General features: G+C 42.4%; 1 protein-coding gene across 1 annotated transcript; it reads right to left on the reverse strand.

Annotated features, from left to right (window-relative positions):
• Positions 1-304: 304 nt before the first annotated feature.
• Positions 305-20874, reverse strand: LOC117422231 (solute carrier family 52, riboflavin transporter, member 3-A). The gene is given in 4 exon segments (XM_058991225.1): positions 305-605; positions 16283-16406; positions 20240-20416; positions 20418-20874. Coding segments are annotated over 4 exon segments (870 nt in total). The 5' UTR covers positions 20774-20874; the 3' UTR covers positions 305-392.
• Positions 20875-22626: the final 1752 nt, after the last annotated feature.

Here is a 22626-nt window from a genome sequence, read left to right on the forward strand (position 1 = left end):
CCAGGATTAAGATCGCTCTCTCTTTGTATGAATTGGTACAGCACTTGGACAGGTTTAAAGCTTGTGGTGTATTGGAGAGGGTGTGTATGCTGTGCGTGAGGAGGGGGAGCTCACTGTGTTTATATGAAAGGTCTGTAAAGACTCTAAAGAGACTGGGACCTGAATGAACTGATGCAGTGCTGCTTTTATACTGGATTTGTTGTAGCCGATGCCATCAGCCTTTACCTTGTGCTAAATTCACAAATTAAAAACATCAAAAAAAGTGTTAGTGAACTCAAGAGACGTCAGCCACTCAATTCACTCAGTATGTTATTTATTTGTTCTTTATGTTTAGTACTTTCTGTATTGCTCACTATACTGGAGCCCTATTTACACAGTTCATCTCATACTTTTCATACAGAACAGTTGGTATTGCAGCTGTCTCCTGATCTGAACAGGTAATACACATTGATTAATGGAAACATGGCCAGAGCACCGACCATCGACCCCATCTGCACTGCTACTCTGCACCACACGAGGGCGCTGTGGCTTTTGTCTCGCAGTATCAAGCCCACCATCACTTTCACGTAAGACACAGTTCCAACAAAGAAAATCCAAGACAGGACCTGTAGATTACAACCAAGAATGTCTTAGACCACAAGAAACACCTGCTCATTAGTGCCAGCAGGACACTACACCTGATCATATACATTAGTGCCAGGAGGACACTACACCTGATCATATACATTAGTGCCAGCAGGACACTACCCCCGATCATATACATTAGTGCCAGGAGGACACTACACCTGATCATATACATTAGTGCCAGGAGGACACTACACCTGATCATATACATTAGTGCCAGGAGGACACTACACCTGATCATATACATTAGTGCCAGGAGGACACTACACCTGATCATATACATTAGTGCCAGGAGGACACTACACCTGATCATATACATTAGTGCCAGCAGGACACTACACCTGATCATATACATTAGTGCCAGGAGGACACTACCCCTGATCATATACATTAGTGCCAGCAGGACACTACCCCTGATCATATACATTAGTGCCAGGAGGACACTACACCTGATCATATACATTAGTGCCAGCAGGACACTACCCCTGATCATATACATTAGTGGCAGCAGGAAACTCAGACAAGCATTTCTACAAGACATCTCTGTCAACGTGGTACATGAAGTTGATCCATGCTGTTTATATTTAATAATGTATTATTATTTATTTATTAGCAGACACCCTTATCCAGGGCGACTTACAATTGTTACAAGATATCACATTATTTTTTACATACAATTACATTATTTTTTCATACAATTACCCATTTATACAGTTGGGTTTTTTGCAAGAGCAATCTAGATAAAGTACCTTGCTCAAGGGTATAGTAGCAGTGTCCCCCACCTGGGATTGAACCCACAACCCTCCGGTCAAGAGTCCAGAGCCCTAACCACTACTCCACACTGCTGCACTACTCCACACTGCTGCTAACCATTACTCCTGTACTACATTTATCCATGATATTTCCTGGTATAGGTTTCTAATATCACAAACAAAAATAGTAACAATACATTCAAATATCTCTCTATTACTAGGATTACCAGACATCCCGGTTTAGTCGGGACAGTGCCAGCTTTCCAAGGGCCCGGAGTCCTGAAATTTTGCTCAAAATCTTTTAAAAAGTCCAGGTTTGGGGGCTCCCGAGTGGCGCATCCAGTAAAAGCGCTCCAAGTGGAGTGCCCTATAGCCTGGAGATCACAGGTTCAAATCCAGGCTATGTCATTGCTGACCGTGACCAGGAGTTCCCAGGGGGCGGCACACAATTGGCCGAGCGCTGCCCGGGTAGGGAGGGTTTAGGTCGGCAGGGGAATCCACGGTTCACCACACATCAGCAACCCCTGTGGCCAATAGGGCGCCCATGGTTCTGCAGTGGGGCCACAAGATCTGTGTTGTCCTCCGGCACTACAGGTCTGGTATTATTATTATTATTATTAACATAACTATTAGAAACTGCTTTATTCACTATAACCCATTGTGACGGGGATGTAGGGTCCCACTGTAATCCGCCCTCCCGATCTCGTGTGGCGTTGCATAGGGCAGCCCGAAGTCGGGGCGAACGACCTGAAAACGATCATACTGGGAGTTCTGGTGTGGTGGGTCGTTTTGCCCTGACGCGGAACCGCACGGTCGCCGGGCTCACTTTCTGCAATCAGCTGTGCTGTGTTCGCCGGTTGGCTGAGGCGGGGGCATTAGCTGATTGCAGAGGCGGGGTTGGGCAGTATTTAGGCTGCGCGGTTTCTGCATTCGGGCTCTCTGTCCTGGGTTAGCAACAGGAGTTCGCTGGGCTGCTGCGTGTGTGTGTTGCTACTTACCTCTGCTCCTATTCCAGACCCCTGAACAGGCGGCTGCCTGCGTCCCGACTACGTTCTTCTCTCCTGGAGCGTATGTTTTGGAAGTATCCGGAAGTCTAATTTCCGCTCAGGGCGGTGAGTGCTGGAGTATGCTGCAGCTAGTGCGTGAAGGAGCCAACTGCAGACACAGCGCCACCACCACTAAAGTGGCCGTCTAAAGAACGGCAGCTACTCTGCTTTGGAGCACTACTTTATTATTGTGTGGGACTGGTTTATTTACTCTTTTTATTTTTAACCCGGTTTTACCATAGTTGGTACTACCGGGGGTGGTTGTGTTTGTTTTGCAATACCTGTTACTCTGCCTGGATGCCGACTGTGGTTTTGGCCCTGTTGTTTTTATTTAATAAACCTCTACTCAGTTGCCAGGTGGCACTGAGGTTTGCCCACCAGCTTCCTGTGTGTGTGACGTCCTTTCTGGTCCTCCCAAAGACAACTCCCACTACCCTCTAACACCCATGCACAGAGGCTCTCAGTCCTATAACTATCAGAAACTGCTTTATTCACTATAACCCGTGCACAGAGGCTCTCAGTCCTATAACTATTAGAAACTGCTTTATTCACTATAACCCGTGCACAGAGGCTCTCAGTCCTATAACTATTAGAAACTGCTTTATTCACTATAACCCGTGCACAGAGGCTCTCAGTCCTATAACTATTAGAAACTGCTTTATTCACTATAACCCGTTGTCACAGACGGTTCTGGCACGTCCCTTTTGTGCTATAAGCCATTAGATCCTTTTGCATGGAAGGCCTTGGTTGCAAGGTGTGTAGACCCAGATTCAGTTAAAATGTGTTTGCCCACTGATGATGGGAATGAGAATGCAGAGATGGGAACCCAGCTAACAAGACTGAAGTTTGTGCAGGTATCAGGCTTTTAAAGACTGTCATCCATACCTGTGAGCAGAAACTGACTCACTGAGAGAAGAAACTGAACCAAGACTGTCACAGCTACTGGAATCTTTGAGAAACAGATTGAATATTTGTGAAACTGCAACAAATATTGTAATGACTGTAATGTGTTTTAGAAAATATTTTTAGCAGATGTGCACAGGCCTGTCGTGGTGTTCACAGAACCAGTCCGAGCGGAGTCTGGTGCAGAGTTCCAATCCTGTTGGGAACGTGCTGAGTTATTAGACATGGATTGGATGATTTAAACTGATTGATTGAAGTGATATGATATACGCTTTGTCAATAATTATAATAATACTGTATATGTTCCTTTCAAAAAGATCTGTATACTCAGTAGAAAACAATGGATAGATGTTGGGTGCAGTCTATGAAAGCACCTGCTGGAAGGAGTCAAACTCGGCAGGCTCTTATCATAAGGCCTTGTTAGCATATTCCAGTTTCATGAGAAAAAGTGTCCAGTTTCTTTTGTTACTTTGCTTTCACTACTCACTACTCATGTCTCATATTAATCAACACCAAAAATGGGCAGAAGGCTGGAATGTCAACACCTGCTTCAACTGGATTTTGTATGAACAGAGAAAAGGATCAGACTTAATTCAGTACAATAATATGACCATTTCTAAGAGCAACTGTTACACTGAAGTAACTGAATTAGAAATACATGTTATAAAATCATTTAAATTTAAACTGTTTTACAAATAATATTTTTATTGTTGAAAGAACATATTACAGTTAAAAACGAAAGAAGTTCAGTACTAACTGACACTGTCAGAATATTGTAATAATTGTACTGTGTTTTAAAGAATATAAAACCAGCATAAATAATATTACATCAAATTATGAACAGGTTACAATGATTTGAACTAAGAAAACTGAACAAGTGTTAATGTCAGAAAAAAAAAGCTTGTCTGTGCCTTTGTCATTAGTGCACATACACTCGTGGAAGCCTGTAACCTTGACAGAAGCAGGTATCTGGGGAAACTAAACACGGAGGCTAGGTATTGCAAATTAGCAAAAACAAAAGGGTAACCCTTTTTAGACAGAACGATATTTGAAACTAAAAATACCTATTTTATTTTATTTGATTGTGTTGTTACTAAGCACAGAGGCTTTAAATAAAAAAAAGTATTCTGATCTAATAATAGACTGACAAAACTCTGAAGAGAAATAATATGTTTTAAGTATTTTGATCTAATAAGAAACCTAATATTTAAACTAACAAGTGTTTTTGCTTGTTTAAGGCTATACTTTAATACAAATAGACTGTAGAAGCAGGAGCGAGCATTTAATTTAATCAATTTAAGAAATAGTTCAGTTTTTTTCTCCAACTAAACAAAAAATCCTTTAGACATTACAATATCCATTAAATTAAAGAATATAATGTTTAGTTTATATAAAGGTTTTACTGCAATAAAAACAGGAACTGTTAGGTTGGAATATTAGAGAAATAAAGTGTAAACTGTATTCAGTCATTTTAGTACACAATAAATCTACAGAAAAATAGCCTTGCCCTTATCTGCTTGCAAGCAGAGCGGTGCTAGATATGGAAGGTTCTTTTTGGCAGTCAAAGTGAGATTTACTTGTAGTCCGCAGTTTTGAATCCAAGGTCTTTCTATGATAAGAAAACCTCGTAGTAGAATGGAGCATTCCACGAATTAGGGGAGTTGTGTCCAGCCACAAATAAGTAGCGACTTTCTTTGGGAGAAAATTGACTTTATGAGGTGAATTTGGAGAAGTGCTTACAATGGTGTTTCATATTAATCAAAACAATAGTCTTGGCAAGAAAATAGGGTGTCTGAATCCTGCTTGAGCAGGAAACAGAGAGAGGTCAGGCATAGTCAGAGAATGGCACAGTTAAATAAGTTTATTATTAAATGAAAGTAACTGAACTGACCACTGTATGCTTATTCAAAGGCAGTCTTTGTCCCATACTTTGTATAACACACATTTGTATATGAAGTTAAACTGGCCCATTGACAACACACTGAAAAGGTAACATAATATTTTTGACCCAGCTTAATATAATCAAATAGAGCTGGTGTTACATATTAAAAACATCTCTCATATATACACATATACTTGTATTATATTATAGAAAGGATTCTGTGAACTTTGGTCTGTGAGTTGGAAAAGAGAGCGATGAAATCATGTTCCAATATTTTTGGGCAAGAAGTTGTATCCAATCAGTTTTGAAAAAGGAGTTGACCAGATCCTTCTAGAATGTATAATTAATTTAAAGATAAGAAATATCAAGGCTGAGTGATGATTAGATTTACTCTGCCTTGTGTGGTCCAGTGGTTAAAGAAAAGGGCTTGTAACCAGGAGATCCCCGGTTCAAATCCCACCTCAGCCACTGACTCAGTGTGTGACCCTGAGCAAGTCACTTAACCTCCTTGTGCTCCGTCTTTCGGGTGAAACGTAGTTGTAAGTGACTCTGCTGATGCATATTTCACACACCCTAGTCTCTGTAAGTCGCCTTGGATAAAGGCGTCTGCTAAATAAACAAATAATAATAATAATTCAATGGAGTGTAACAGTTACCCCAGATACTATACAGCAGCTGATACAGCAATAAAGAAAAAAAAGAGAATGTCCAGAGTTCAAATCCAAGAGGTCACCAGCAGCTTAATTTTATTGGTTTAGCACTCTAGGAATTACCAACAAGTGCACAATTTATCAGACCCATATACACCTGAAACTAAATAAGACAAAATTGAACATCAGAAGCCTAACAGAACCACAAAGTAGGATACCCAGAACGTGTATACAAACAAAATAAATAAAACTAGCAAGAGAAAGAAAAAACTTAGAGAAACATGCAGTAGATTAAGCTAAGGCTATAGTATAATATTCTAATAAACTGTTTTAAAAAAAAAACAGTTAATCATTAACTCCTGCAATAACAGCAAGAAGTCCCCTTAAACCCTACCCAGCGAAATACCCAAAAATATAAATGCAAGAAAAAATAAATCATCAAATGTCAATGTTCACAACGCATGACACGGCGGTAATCAGTATAAACACACGTGACTTCAACTGAACTCGCAGCAAAAACAAAGAAAACAAACAGTCCAAAAAAACAAAAAAACAGATGAAGTCCCAAATATAATAGCATCCAAGCAAAACGCGATTGTCCCACAAGCAAACTAAATGGCCATTCGACAAAAAAAAATAGTAATCCTCGAACAAAATGCAAAACAATGCGGCTCAATCTCACCCAGTCCCGATCGCAAGTTGATGTAATGATCTCCGGTTGCTGTTACAACCTCTGCCGAAATCCTCCACGTTGCAAAACATGAGTCAAAGTAACAAAACAAAAGACAGGCTTGAAAAAACAAACTTTCAAAAGAAAAATTATAAACTAAAATAAACCCTGTCGATACCATTCAACTTGATCTTGCAAGCTGACGTGGTCCATGCTCTGAGGGTCTCTGAAAAACTGATTGCTGTTTTGATCGAATTCAGAAGTCTGCCTTTTGAAGACAGTTCTTATTTTTCATATATCCTACAATATTCTTCCATATATTGGACGGTAAGCATATATTTGAATTTAATATCTCTTTTATATTGATGCGTTGCCATAAGGTATATAAATTATATTCTAGTCTTAAGAGAGTGATATATTGAATGTTCTAGAACGTAGCAGTGAGCGCTTTAGCTTTTTGCATTTTATAGCTTTAGCGCTAAATATATGATAACCGTATTTGTATTACTGTATTGAAGTACTAATGCTGTTAAACATGTAAAGGCACTGGAAATGCTCAGGCTGCCTATTAGCAGGGATCCAAAGTGGCTTGCAACCACTTGATCAATTTTTAAAGCATTTTATAAACCGAAAAGAGCACTTGTACTACTCTGATTCGTTAAAACTTCAAATGAAATGAGTCTGTGTGATTTTCTTGAATATTAAAAAGTTGTCTGGACATATAGCCCACCCAGTGCACGACCAAAACCACTTACAGGAGTTTAAGAATGTGCTCAGAGCATATACAGACATGCTCAAATTTGCTGGTACCCTTACAGCTCATTGAAATAATGCTTCATTCCTCCTGAAAAGTGATGAAATTAAAAGCTATTTTATCATGTATACTTGCATGCCTTTGGTATGTCATAGAATAAAGCAAAGAAGCTGTGAAAAGAGATGAATTATTGCTTATTCTACAAAGATATTCTAAAATGGCCTGGACACATTTGTTGGTACCTGTCACAAAGACGGCCGGAGTGGGTGGCGTCAGACCAGATGCAGGAAATAAACAACAGAGACTTGGGGTTTTGGTGAGGCTGAGCGCGTGATCGCGCTCAGCATTTAATAAACAGAACAGAAAATAAAAGGTTTGAACACAAAACACGGGACACGGCACTATACGCCAAAATAAAGAGACAAACAAAAACGGACTATACAGTAAACAGACAGTGCACGGACAGACACACAAACAAACACGGTGAGTTTTAAATAAACAAGTATCGTGCTGGTCCTATCAGCACGTAATAGCAATTGATATTTAAACTTTTATTTCTCCTTCTCTCTCACCCATTCTCCACTCTCGAACACCCAACCCCGACTGCAAGAAATGTGCGTCTATATATACTATTGTGCTGGGATTCAATTACTAATTAATTATTCACTTGAATCCCAGCACGTGAATTAATTCTGTGCAACCCCGTGCTCACATATTACATTTAACCAGCACGTGAAGTGATTTGTGCTCTCCTCGTGCCTAAATACAAATCTACACTTTTTAAATACACGTGAAACACAGACCCGTTTATATCCCGTGTACCAATCTATACACCAACATTAACACACGCACGCAACATACAACACATAACACACAATTGCACACAGGGGCGGGGCACATTGCCACAGTACCCCTTAGAAAAGATAATAAATAATTGGATTATAGTGATATTTCAAACTAATTAGTTTATTTAATTAGTATCACACATGTCTCCAATCTTGTAATCAGTCATTCAGCCTATTTAAATGGAGAAAAGTAGTCACTGTGCTGTTTGGTATCATTGTGTGCACCACACTGAACATGGACCAGAGAAAGCAAAGGAGACAGTTGTCTGAGGAGATCAGAAAGAAAATAATAGACAAGCATGGTAAAGGTAAAGGCTACAAGACCATCTCCAAGCAGCTTGATGTTCCTGTGACAACAGTTGCAAATATTATTAAGAAGTTTAAGGTCCATGGAACTGTAGCCAACCTCCCTGGGCGCGGCCGCAAGAGGAAAATCGACCCCAGATTGAACAGAAGGATAGTGCGAATGGTAGAAAAAGAACCAAGGATAACTGCCAAAGAGATACAAGCTGAACTCCAAGGTGAAGGTACGTCAGTTTCTGATCGCACCATCCGTCGCTTTTTGAGCGAAAGTGGGCTCCATGGAAGAAGACCCAGGAGGACTCCACTTTTGACAGAAAAACATAAAAAAGCCAGACTGGAATTTGCTAAAATGCATATTGACAAGCCACAATCCTTCTGGGAGAATGTCCTTTGGACAGATGAGTCAAAACTGGAGCTTTTTGGCAAGTCACATCAGCTCTATGTTCACAGACGAAAAAATGAAGCTTTCAAAGAAAAGAACACCATACCTACAGTGAAACATGGAGGAGGCTCGGTTATGTTTTGGGGCTGCTTTGCTGAGCCTGGCACAGGGTGCCTTGAATCTGTGCAGGGCACAATGAAATCTCAAGACTATCAAGGCATTCTGGAGCGAAACGTACTGCCCAGTGTCAGAAAGCTCTGTCTCAGTTGCAGGTCATGGGTCCTCCAACAGGATAATGACCCAAAACACACAGCTAAAAGCACACAAGAATGGATAAGAACAAAACATTGGACTATTCTGAAGTGGCCTTCTATGAGTCCTGATCTGAATCCTATCGAACATCTATGGAAAGAGCTGAAACTTGCAGTCTGGAGAAGGCACCCATCAAACCTGAGACAGCTGGAGCAGTTTGCTCAGGAAGAGTGGATCAAACTACCTGTTAACAGGTGCAGAAATCTCATTGAGAGCTACAGAAAACGTTTGATTGCAGTGATTGCCTCTAAAGGTTGTGCAACAAAATATTAGGTTAAGGGTCCCATCATTTTTGTCCATGCCATTTTCATTTGTTTTATTATTTACAATATTATGTTGAATAAAAAATCAAAAGCAAAGTCTGATTTCTATTAAATATGGAATAAACAATGGTGGATGCCAAGTACTTTTGTCAGTTTCAAGTTATTTGAGAGAAAATTGTGCATTCTTCGTTTTTTGTGGAGGGGTACCAACAAATTTGAGCATGTCTGTATATAAATAAAAAGAGTACCGTTTAGCCATCTAATAATTACAAAAAACAGCACTCACAGTTATCTTATCTCTGTACTTTTACATGTCTGTCCGTAACCATAACAAAGGAACAGATTGCTCGGCCACACACCCTGATATACCTTCAGTCACGCCCCCTTTGTTAGGGAGTGCAATCACATCTCCTCCAATCCATGACTGACACATTGCCTACTGCAGTAAGGTGCTGACTTCTAGTATTGTGGCTTTATACCCTTTTGGATGGCTGACTTCCAACTGACCCTGGAATGAACTGTCAAACCATCCAGTCCGGGGCGCACTGTTCCTGTTATGCCGTGCCCTCACAGGTCAGGACGGAGATGGTTGACTCGGATTCATTCGCTCTCTGTCACACCCATGCACAGAGGCTCGCAGTCCTATAACTATTAGAAACTGCTTTATTGGTAATAAACAAGTTAAATTCCCTATATACATTTGAAAGAGTGGAATTGCTGAAGAGAATACTGTTAAGTGGCTGAGGCAGCTGCCTGATTTTGATGCCACCGTTCTCAATTGACTTTGCAGTTGAATGATGTGTTTTTCAAAGCAGGTTGATGTCATGAATTGGGTTTGCTGTGGGATACAGCAGCAGGTTGAGGTCATGAATTGGGTTTGCTGTGCGATACAGCAGCAGGTTGATATCATGAATTGGGTTTGCTGTGGGATACAGCAGCAGGTTGATGTCATGAATTGGGTTTGCTCTGCGATACAGCAGCAGGTTGATGTCATGAATTGGGTTTGTTGTGGGATACAGCAGCACGTTGATATCATGAATTAGGTTTGTTGTGGGATACAGCAGCAGGAGGTCATGAATTGGGTTTGCTGTGGGATACAGCAGCAGGTTGAGGTCATGAATTGGGTTTGCTGTGGGATACAGCAGCAGGTTGATGTCATGAATTGGGTTTGCTGTGGGATACAGCAGCACGTTGATATCATGAATTGGGTTTGTTGTGGGATACAGCAGCAGGTGGATGTCATGAATTAGGTTTGTTGTGGGATACAGCAGCAGGAGGTCATGAATTGGGTTTGCTGTGGGATACAGCAGCGGGTTGATATCATGAATTAGGTTTGTTGTGGGATACAGCAGCAGGAGGTCATGAATTGGGTTTGCTGTGGGATACAGCAGCAGGTGGATGTCATGAATTGGGTTTGCTGTGGGATACAGCAGCAGGTTGATATCATGAATTGGGTTTGCTGTGGGATACAGCAGCAGGTTGAGGTCATGAATTGGGTTTGTTGTGGGATACAGCAGCAGGAGGTCATGAATTGGGTTTGCTGTGGGATACAGCAGCAGGTTGATATCATGAATTGGGTTTGCTGTGGGATACAGCAGCAGGTTGAGGTCATGAATTGGGTTTGTTGTGGGATACAGCAGCAGGAGGTCATGAATTGGGTTTGCTGTGGGATACAGCAGCAGGTTGATATCATGAATTGGGTTTGTTGTGGGATACAGCAGCAGGAGGTCATGAATTGGGTTTGCTGTGGGATACAGCAGCAGGTTGAGGTCATGAATTGGGTTTGCTGTGCGATACAGCAGCAGGTTGATATCATGAATTGGGTTTGTTGTGGGATACAGCAGCAGGAGGTCATGAATTGGGTTTGCTGTGGGATACAGCAGCAGGTTGAGGTCATGAATTGGGTTTGCTGTGGGATACAGCAGCAGGTTGATGTCATGAATTGGGTTTGCTGTGGGATACAGCAGCACGTTGATATCATGAATTGGGTTTGTTGTGGGATACAGCAGCAGGTGGATGTCATGAATTAGGTTTGTTGTGGGATACAGCAGCAGGAGGTCATGAATTGGGTTTGCTGTGGGATACAGCAGCGGGTTGATATCATGAATTAGGTTTGTTGTGGGATACAGCAGCAGGAGGTCATGAATTGGGTTTGCTGTGGGATACAGCAGCAGGTGGATGTCATGAATTGGGTTTGCTGTGGGATACAGCAGCAGGTTGATATCATGAATTGGGTTTGCTGTGGGATACAGCAGCAGGTTGAGGTCATGAATTGGGTTTGTTGTGGGATACAGCAGCAGGAGGTCATGAATTGGGTTTGCTGTGGGATACAGCAGCAGGTTGATATCATGAATTGGGTTTGCTGTGGGATACAGCAGCAGGTTGAGGTCATGAATTGGGTTTGTTGTGGGATACAGCAGCAGGAGGTCATGAATTGGGTTTGCTGTGGGATACAGCAGCAGGTTGATATCATGAATTGGGTTTGTTGTGGGATACAGCAGCAGGAGGTCATGAATTGGGTTTGCTGTGGGATACAGCAGCAGGTTGAGGTCATGAATTGGGTTTGCTGTGCGATACAGCAGCAGGTTGATATCATGAATTGGGTTTGTTGTGGGATACAGCAGCAGGAGGTCATGAATTGGGTTTGCTGTGGGATACAGCAGCAGGTTGAGGTCATGAATTGGGTTTGCTGTGCGATACAGCAGCAGGTTGATGTCATGAATTGGGTTTGCTGTGGGATACAGCAGCAGGTTGATGTCATGAATTGGGTTTGCTCTGCAATACAGCAGCAGGTTGATGTCATGAATTGGGTTTGTTGTGGGATACAGCAGCACGTTGATATCATGAATTGCGTTTGTTGTGGGATACAGCAGCAGGTTGATGTCATGAATTGGGTTTGCTGTGGGATACAGGAGCAGGTTGAGGTCATGAATTGGGTTTGCTCTGCGATACAGCAGCAGGTTGATGTCATGAATTGGGTTTGTTGTGGGATACAGCAGCACGTTGATATCATGAATTGGGTTTGTTGTGGGATACAGCAGCAGGTTGATGTCATGAATTGGGTTTGCTGTGGGATACAGGAGCAGGTTGAGGTCATGAATTGGGTTTGCTCTGCGATACAGCAGCAGGTTGATGTCATGAATTGGGTTTGTTGTGGGATACAGCAGCACGTTGATATCATGAATTGGGTTTGTTGTGGATACAGCAGCAGGTTGATGTCATGAATTGGGTTTGCTGTGGGATACAGCAGCAGGTTGATGTCATGAATTGGGTTTGCTCTGCGATACAGCAGCAGGTTGATGTCATGAATTGGGTTTGTTGTGGGATACAGCAGCAGGGTGATGTCATGAATTGGGTTTGCTGTGGGATACAGGAGCAGGTTGAGGTCATGAATTGGGTTTGTTGTGGGATACAGCAGCAGGTGGATGTCATGAATTGGGTTTGCTGTGGGATACAGCAGCAGGTTGATGTCATGAATTGGGTTTGTTGTGGGATACAGCAGCAGGAGGTCATGAATTGGGTTTGCTGTGGGATACAGCAGCAGGTTGATGCCATGAATTGGGTTTGTTGTGGGTTACAGCAGCAGGAGGTCATGAATTGGGTTTGCTGTGGGATACAGCAGCGGGTTGATATCATGAATTAGGTTTGTTGTGGGATACAGCAGCAGGAGGTCATGAATTGGGTTTGCTGTGGGATACAGCAGCAGGTGGATGTCATGAATTGGGTTTGCTGTGGGATACAGCAGCAGGTTGATATCATGAATTGGGTTTGCTGTGGAATACAGCAGCAGGTTGAGGTCATGAATTGGGTTTGTTGTGGGATACAGCAGCAGGAGGTCATGAATTGGGTTTGCTGTGGGATACAGCAGCAGGTTGATATCATGAATTGGGTTTGTTGTGGGATACAGCAGCAGGAGGTCATTAATTGGGTTTGCTGTGGGATACAGCAGCAGGTTGATGTCATGAATTGGGTTTGTTGTGGGATACAGCAGCAGGTGAAACGTGTGTTTGGTTTAGCTGACGATCCTCAGCAGGTAAATAAACACAGTGACTCTCTGACAGCAACTCTGAGTAGCGAGTCAGCCTGGCTTTAACATTGACTCCATTACCCCGTTTCCACGAGCCGAGGCGTGGAATGGAATGGAATGTTATCGTTAACAATGGAATGAAATGGAAGAAATCAGATCATTCTATTAAAGTACACAGAGCTAAAACAATAATTCCAGTATTCCTATCTATGGCAGAGCACAAGCCCTGCTTGTGTAAATAGTGTGTGGGAATGTAATGTTGGCAGGGATGGGGTTAATTCTGTCCCTCCATCAATCACAGGTGTGGCCATTCTCCAATTAGGTAATTGAGTGCTGATTGGAGAATGGCCAGCTGTAGAAAAGCAGAGAGAACTCCTTTGTTTGGAGAGGGAGTTAGGGGAGTGCTTTTGACCTGTGTGGTTGTAACTGTATTGAAGGCGAATGCCCAGCATACAGAATATTGTTTTCTTTTGTTTTGTTAACCCTTTTATTTTGGCCCTTGTGTCTGTTTATTTGTTTTGTTCTGTTAGTTATGTGTGTTAAACATGTACAGCAGTGCTTCACTGCAGCTTCTGTCTCTGAGTCTCTAATAATAAACGTGTGCAGCAGCGCTTCACTGCAGCTACTGTCTCTGAGTCTAATAATAAACGTGTGCAGCAGCGCTTCACTGCAGCTTCTGTCTCTGAGTCTCTAATAATAAACGTTTGCAGCAGTGCTTCACTGCAGCTTCTGTCTCTAATAATAAACGTGAGCAGCAGCGCTTCACTGCAGCTTCTGTCTTTGAGTCTCTAATAATAAATGTGAGCAGCAGCGCTTCACTGCAGCTACTGTCTCTGAGTCTCTAATAATAAACGTGTGCAGCAGCGCTTCACTGCAGCTTGTCTCTGAGTCTCTAATAATAAACGTGTGCAGCAGCGCTTCACTGCAGCTACTGTCTCTGAGTCTCTAATAATAAACGTGTGCAGCAGTGCTTCACTGCAGCTTGTCTCTGAGTCTCTAATAATAAACGTGTGCAGCAGTGCTTCACTGCAGCTTGTCTCTGAGTCTCTAATAATAAACGTGTGCAGCAGTGCTTCACTGCAGCTTGTCTCTGAGTCTCTAATAATAAACGTGTGCAGCAGCGCTTCACTGCAGCTACTGTCTCTGAGTCTCTAATAATAAACGTGTGCAGCAGTGCTTCACTGCAGCTTGTCTCTGAGTCTCTAATAATAAATGTGTGCAGCAGCGCTTCACTGCAGCTTCTGTCTCTTAGTCTCCAATTGCTGCCGGTAACATCTTGTGAATATTGTAATTTTATTCAGCTGTTTGAATTGAAATGGACAGTAATTGTGGATGGACGGAAGTGAGGCTGCAGTTGCAATCCATGCCATAGAAAATGCATCGTTACCCTGTGTACACCATCTCCTGGGGATAATCACTGTCATGACCCTGTGTACACCGTCTCCTGGAGATAATCACTGTCATGACCCTGTGTACACCGTCTCCTGGAGATAATCACTGTCATGGCCCTGTGTACACCGTCTCCTGGAGATAATCACTGTCATGGCCCTGTGTACACAATCTCCTGGAGATAATCACTGTCATGACCCTGTGTACACCGTCTCCTGGAGATAATCACTGTCATGGCCCTGTGTACACCGTCTCCTGGAGATAATCACTGTGATGACCCTGTGTACTCCGTCTCCTGGAGATAATCACTGTCATGACCCTGTGTACTCCGTCTCCTGGAGATAATCACTGTCATGACCCTGTGTACACCGTTTCCTGGAGATAATCACTGTCGTGACCCTGTGTACAGCGTCTCCTGGAGCTAATCACTGTCATGACCCTGTGTACACCATCTCCTGAAGCTAATCACTGTCATGACCCTGTGTACTCCGTCTCCTAGAGATAATCACTGTCGTTACCCTTGCTGTATGTACCAGCAGGAGCAGCTATGGATAAAAAGAATTGCAGAATGCCTTCACCAAGCTAGTTAAATAAACCCACAGAGCAGCAAAATTCCTGATCATTTATACTTTTGGTACACATCTCGCATTGATTACAGCTTTGATTGGTAATGTCATCTGTCAACCAAATTTGGTAGACACAGCACTGTGAATCAGCAGCTAATTCAACCAATGAAAATATGAGAGATGTGTAACAAAACATCCCTGCCCACACTAGACTGGAGCTGAGTGGAGTGAGAGCAGAACACAGGGGAATCCCAGCGGAATCCCTCGTACCATTACCAGGAATGGAGCTGAGTGGAGTGAGAGCAGAACACAGGGGAATCCCAGCGGAATTCCTCGTACCATTACCAGGAATGGAGCTGAGTGGAGTGAGAGCAGAACACATGGGAATCCCAGGGGAATCCCTTGTACCATTACCAGGAATGGAGCTGAGTGGAGTGAGAGCAGAACACAGGGGAATCCCAGCGGAATCCCTCGTACCATTACCAGGAATGGAGCTGAGTGGAGTGAGAGCAGAACACAGGGGAATCCCAGCGGAATCCCTTGTACCATTACCAGGAATGGAGCTGAGTGGAGTGAGAGCAGAACACAGGGGAATCCCAGGGGAATCCCTCATACCATTACCAGGAATGGAGCTGAGTGGAGTGAGAGCAGCACCCAGGGGAATCCCAGGGGAATCCCTCGTACCATTACCAGTGCCTTTACAAGCTAATTAAAACAATCAAAGTTAATTCAAGGGAAATAATTACATTTTAAGAGAGAGAGAACATCTCCTTTCATATGTGGTACATTCAGTGGCCGTCATGTGGTTAAGGGACTATTAGGTAAGTCTGATAAAATGTTGTGTATGACGGACGTATGAAATTACTGGAATTACTTGAATGGTGTCTGATAAGTAAATTTAAAGCCATACTTACAATAAGCACTCCTCCACCAAGTGAGTTCTGAAGCAGAGGGCAGGTACTCATAGCTGCCATGGCCACGTTATAAGCACCGAAACCAGTCCCAGCCAGAGAGAGACCCCCGAGCAACAACAGGGACCTAGACAGGAGAGAGAATCAGATCAAACACAAGCCCTTACAACAACAGGGACAGAGACAGGAGCAGAGAGAGAATCAGATCAAACACAAGCCATTACAACAACCCCCTTTAACACAGGCATCAGAGACCCAGAGTGGGGCTGGACGACAATGCCATTATCAATAAACCAGGGTAGGGCTGGACGACAATGCCATGATCAATAAACCAGGGTGGGACTGGATGACAATGACATTATCAATAAACCAGGGTAGTGCTGGATGACAATGACATTATCAATAAACCAGGGTAGGGCTGGACGACAATGCCATGATCAATAAACCAGGGTGGGACTGGATGACAATGACATTATCAATAAACCAGGTAGGGCTGGATGACAATGACATCATCAATAAACCAGGGTGGGGCTGGATGACAATGACATTATCGATTACTGGCTAAAAATGAATGCAATAATCTCCCATCTTTCACACAATTATCTATGATCTCCCCGCTTGCCAGTAGTTCTTACTTTCTCACTCACTCTTTAAAACAATTAAGTCATTGCACTGGATCCACGTATCGTTATCAATAGAATAATGTATGGGTCAGAATGTATTCTTACACAATAACATGTCTCCAGTTAGTTTGGGCACCACTCGTGCATTACCAGCCCATATATTGTGTGATAATATTTTCTGCCCCATATGTTATTTTCTATATTCTATGGGGTACATGTATCAAGACTGACTAACGCAGCACTAAATTGGCAGAGTGTAAAGTAGCGCTCTGCCGCTGCACAAATTTGACCCCATCCCTAATGTATTAACTGGCCAAAATGGCCAGACATGGCGTAAGCTGCCACATTGAAATGCTTAAATGCATTGCGCCGGTGCTCAGAATAGGCTATCGGTATCACAGATTAACAGATGAATCTGAAAAATAGCGCCTCCCCTCCAAATGGACTACCTCAATTGAACAATAGGAAGGTAATTTGGAGAGGCAGAAATTACCATTCAAAATGGGCTAACCTGTGATTTAAATAAAATGTATAGGTTTTAACCCACTAAAGTCTGGGTAGCTCATCTGGAGAGGCAGAAATGACCTGTGGTGACAGGTCAAGTGTCTTGACTTTATATTATATTATTAATCTATGACGGATAACACCAAATATACATAATGAAAAGGATAACTTAATGAGCCAAGTTTATTATACAATGAATACAGTGTTTGTACATCATGAAGTAGCCGGTATCAAGCTATCATTTTCTCCTCAGGGAGATCAGAAAAGAAAGGGAGCCTGCACTCCCCATCATAAGAAATACGTTAGGACTGCTGCCATAATGCTCTTTCCAATCTGCTTTCTGACATTTTCTTTGCATCAAATAAGACCAGTTTGAAATCAGACTTATGGATCCTTTAGGCCGGCACTGCTGTTCTGCCGCTGCATGAATCTCATTTTAATATCACAGACTTAATTTACAAATGAGCCCCAGCTACAATTTGCCCATGCATATGATTAAGACTTCACACACCTTAAAATGCATGGCTAATGAGCGGCGGAGCGCATTTTGGCGCTGCTAACACGGCCTTAACTTGCCAACAGTGTCATGATACATGCAGGGAAATTTTAAGACCAGCTTAAACTCTATGGCCTTAATGCCTTCACTAACGCTTGATACATGACCCCTATGCTTCTTACGCATACAGAAGTGAATAACATTTGAAAACAAAATGCCAACATTATTGCTCTCGTTACAGAAATAATCCATTTAAAACAAAGACCTTGTTCAAAGTCTTCCCTAGTTTTCTTTTTTACTGACGAGATGCAGTTTGAAAGGTGTTTGTTCAAGTCTGTTTCAGGTGTATGGTGAAGTTCTCTTGATTCTCCTTTGTCTTTCTCCTTTATCTCCTTCAATTATTTTGTCATAACATAGGATCATATTATAGGACTATATTTTTTATGTACAGGAAAACTACAAGTACCGTATTACTTCAATTTGGCGCCACAGCGTTTATTATAAATTGATCAAAATGACTGAGGCCCTTAAACGAGGGCGGTGATTATACGAGGGCGGCCTTTATTAATAATACCTTTACGTTTCTTTATTGAGAGCGGCGTTTATTCGAGGGCGGAGTCTATTAAAAAGCTGATATCTGAGTGAGGTGTTTATTCGAGGGCGGAGTCTATTAAAAAGCTGATATCTGAGTGAGGCGTTAATTCGAGGGCGGAGTCTATTAAAAAGCTGATATCTGAGTGAGGCGTTAATTCGAGGGCGGAGTCTATTAAAAAGCTGATATCTGAGTGAGGCGTTAATTCGAGGGCGGAGTCTATTAAAAAGCTGATATCTGAGTGAGGTGTTTATTCGAGGGCGGAGTCTATTAAAAAGCTGATATCTGAGTGAGGCGTTAATTCGAGGGCGGAGTCTATTAAAAAGCTGATATCTGAGTGAGGCGTTAATTCGAGGGCGGAGTCTATTAAAAAGCTGATATCTGAGTGAGGCGTTAATTCGAGGGCGGAGTCTATTAAAAAGCTGATATCTGAGTGAGGCGTTTATTCGAGGGCGGAGTCTATTAAAAAGCTGATATCTGAGTGAGGCGTTTATTCGAGGGCGGAGTCTATTAAAAAGCTGATATCTGAGTGAGGCGTTCATTCGAGGGCGGAGTCTATTAAAAAGCTGATATCTGAGTGAGGCGTTAATTCGAGGGCGGAGTCTATTAAAAAGCTGATATCTGAGTGAGGCGTTTATTCGAGGGCGGAGTCTATTAAAAAGCTGATATCTGAGTGAGGCGTTAATTCGAGGGCGGAGTCTATTAAAAAGCTGATATCTGAGTGAGGCGTTAATTCGAGGGCGGAGTCTATTAAAAAGCTGATATCTGAGTGAGGCGTTTATTCGAGGGCGGAGTCTATTAAAAAGCTGATATCTGAGTGAGGCGTTAATTCGAGGGCGGAGTCTATTAAAAAGCTGATATCTGAGTGAGGCGTTAATTCGAGGGCGGAGTCTATTAAAAAGCTGATATCTGAGTGAGGCGTTTATTCGAGGGCGGAGTCTATTAAAAAGCTGATATCTGAGTGAGGCGTTTATTCGAGGGCGGAGTCTATTAAAAAGCTGATATCTGAGTGAGGCGTTAATTCGAGGGCGACGTTAATTCAAAGTAATACGGTATGTATTTTTTCAATACAACATTCTATGGCAACATAGAATCTAAATCAATACAATTTTTACATTGCACTTCCACCCAGTGTATTTCCTTATCAATGACCCATTTTTGTAGGAAACTATTTTTTCTTTACCTTTGATCTCATTACTCCCGGAGTTGGCAATCAGATGACAGCCGGCACAGTGAACTTTGTCATTCTGTGCTGAAACACAGGAACACAAGCCAACATTATATAAATAGGGGTTCTGTCTCCATGCCAAGAGAGATGTGTAAAAAGCCTGGGTGGCACTGCGCTGCACACTGGGTATTAGGTATTCAGTACATATTTTGTTGAAGCAATACAGCCGCTGTGGTATCTCCCAGTGCTTTGGCATTAATACCCGGCTCCAATAAACTCTAGTTTAGGTAATAGGCATTGTACAAATCAAAAGATTGCATTTTGCATGTCAGTGGCATTTAATGTGTGATTTAATGTGTGATTTAAAATGTGATTTAATGTGTGATTCAAATTCCTAGCTAGTGAACGAACCTTTGAACACAGCCCTACTAAACAGTGTTAATACCAAGTTTCATGGCAATCAGCCACAAATATGGAAAAGTGTAAAGTGTACGTACGTACGCCTGCACTGCATCCCAGTCACTGGGGATTGTATCACCTGCCTGAGATAATACCATCCGTATTTAAAGCCACTCACCTGTTTGGGAAGAACATTGCAATAATGCATGCGATAAGATTGCCCATGGAGCCCAGTGCAGCAGACAGGTGGTACACCGTGTTCCCATAGGGCATACAGGAGTACGTCTGGACAGACGGCAACACACCGTTAGTCAGTGAATTGACCCAAGCAACAAGAAAGTACATGAAAGCAAACTGCTTGGCTTTGCTGGGCAATGTGCTTGCCTCTTTTTTTTTCAAGATTCACAGAGATTGTCACCACTGTGGTCTCTTTCCAGAAGAAAGCAAGCAGGAAGCATGAGACTGTCCCAATGCTCAGGATCATATTGATGACAACCACTGCTTTCAGTCGGCCAGGACAGAACTTGTACATGAGGGTGACCAGCAGAAGCCCTACGTTGGCGAGCTGGATGATGACAGTTAGGTAAGAAGGCAGGTACCATCCCTCTGGGAGCTCATTCACGATGAGAGGCAGTTCCACCCACAGACCATTTACGGCTACCCAGGAGCCTGTCCCGAAAGCGCAGGCTAGCAAGTGGACGAGCAGAGACATGGTGGTCAGTACTGCCTGTATTGTGGTCACTCGCTAGCCAGGTGGTTTTAGAGTCAGTAGAAATGGGCAGCTTCTTCCTCTGTTACCATTAAGCCTTCACTAGAGAGTCATCTTCCCTTTTTCCTGGAGATGAAAATATAGCAGTGTTATTAAATGTATGAGTCACGCAATACATTTCATCTGAAATAAACTAAACCTGCACAGGTGTTTGCAGTCTTTTAAGACTTAAGTCTACCATAGTTTTTGTGTCAGACATCAATATGCAGAGATACTAAAAAATGATATCAACTATAAACATCTGTGTCCATGTAGCTGTACTGTGTTTAATATTTTATAGTTTGACCGGCATCTTACTGTTAAAGGCAAAAATCTATATTCCACAATTTAAATGCTCAAGAAATGAAAGGCATAAGGGGCCAGTGAATGAACCTTGTCCCTTTACAATAAAAAGTACAATTCTTTTCAATAGCTTCTTTAAACAGTAAATCATAGGAACACAATAGATAAGACAAATGGAGCAAGTAATACTGGTGGTGAATCCTACTGATTTGAAAAATAAGCCAGTTGGTTGAATCTGTCCTGTTGTTGAAGTGTTAATCTCCTTAGTGTATATTCTGCGTTATTCATTTACACTTAGATAAGCATATCAAGAACCATGGCAAGCACTTAGACACCTAAAAAAAGCAAGGCGGTGAGTAAACAATATTCAAAAGCTTTGTGTGGTTCTTTATTTGTCTTAAATGCAGCATTCTAGCAATGTGCAGTGACACTGAAACAATTTGGATTCCTCCCCAGTGGTTCAGTCTCCACAGTTCTGTGTATTACTGTTAGGTTCAATCATGTAACAGATTGTGATATGAGAAAGACTCAGCTATTGAAGTGTTGCAGAACCCTGCAGTGTTCACTCGAGACACATTACTTTCCATTGCTCCTCATATCGCAGCAATTTTTCTGATAGTTCTGATATTTTTTTGTTCACAATAGAAATCACTTTTTTCAATTTTTACTTGGAAACTTTCGCTAGGAGAAAGATTTTTCTTCCAAACATCCCGCATGCACTGCGATCCCAAGTAAATGTTGAAAAAATCTGTTTCCCAGGTGAACATTTCTAAAGAATCTGCACTATGTTTACAAATCTAACACTGCAATACAGACAACACTAGGCCCAGCAAAGGCTATATTGGTATTCATGTGACACAGCAATCTGCACATGTACTTGCATCAAATAGTTTGAATTAGATGGGAATGATGTCACATTAGAATGAGCTACGAGTGTTTAACTACAGAGTATATTATTAAAACATCTACTGTAGATGCTGTTCAAGATACCACCACTGGAGCGGGTAGGGAGCTCAGCCTGGGTCAGAGTCCTGCGCAGCACCGTCTTCTTACCCATGACCCGACCCGACCCGCTTTAATAATACCTGCAACCCACCCTAACCCGCAGGTGTTTGTCCTTTACCTACTGCCTCGTCGACCAGCTCTCTCACCAGTAGGTACCTAGTAGCCTCCCAACAGGTAGAGTAGGTCCGGGTCAAGCGCTTTAATGGACGTTGGATGTAGTAGCCGCTAGAGGGCGCTAAACACACGGTGTTGAAATAATAGTAAATAAGTTTAATAGTAACACAGTTAGGTTTAGGGTGGAGATTAGGTTTAGGGGATGAGATTAGTTTAGACATTAGGTTTAGGGGTTGAGGGTAGATTTAGGGGTTAGGAGGCTGATAGGTACCTACTGGCCCATTCCTATGGGATGATTATGCTTGATAACATCCCATTGAATCGACTGATTCTAATCAGATCGGCTGTTATCCACGAGCCTACATGATATAAACCCTGAGCTATCTTTTGTTTCA

Source organism: Acipenser ruthenus, chromosome 18 (assembly GCF_902713425.1).
Source record: "Acipenser ruthenus chromosome 18, fAciRut3.2 maternal haplotype, whole genome shotgun sequence".
Lineage (NCBI taxonomy): Eukaryota > Metazoa > Chordata > Actinopteri > Acipenseriformes > Acipenseridae > Acipenser > Acipenser ruthenus.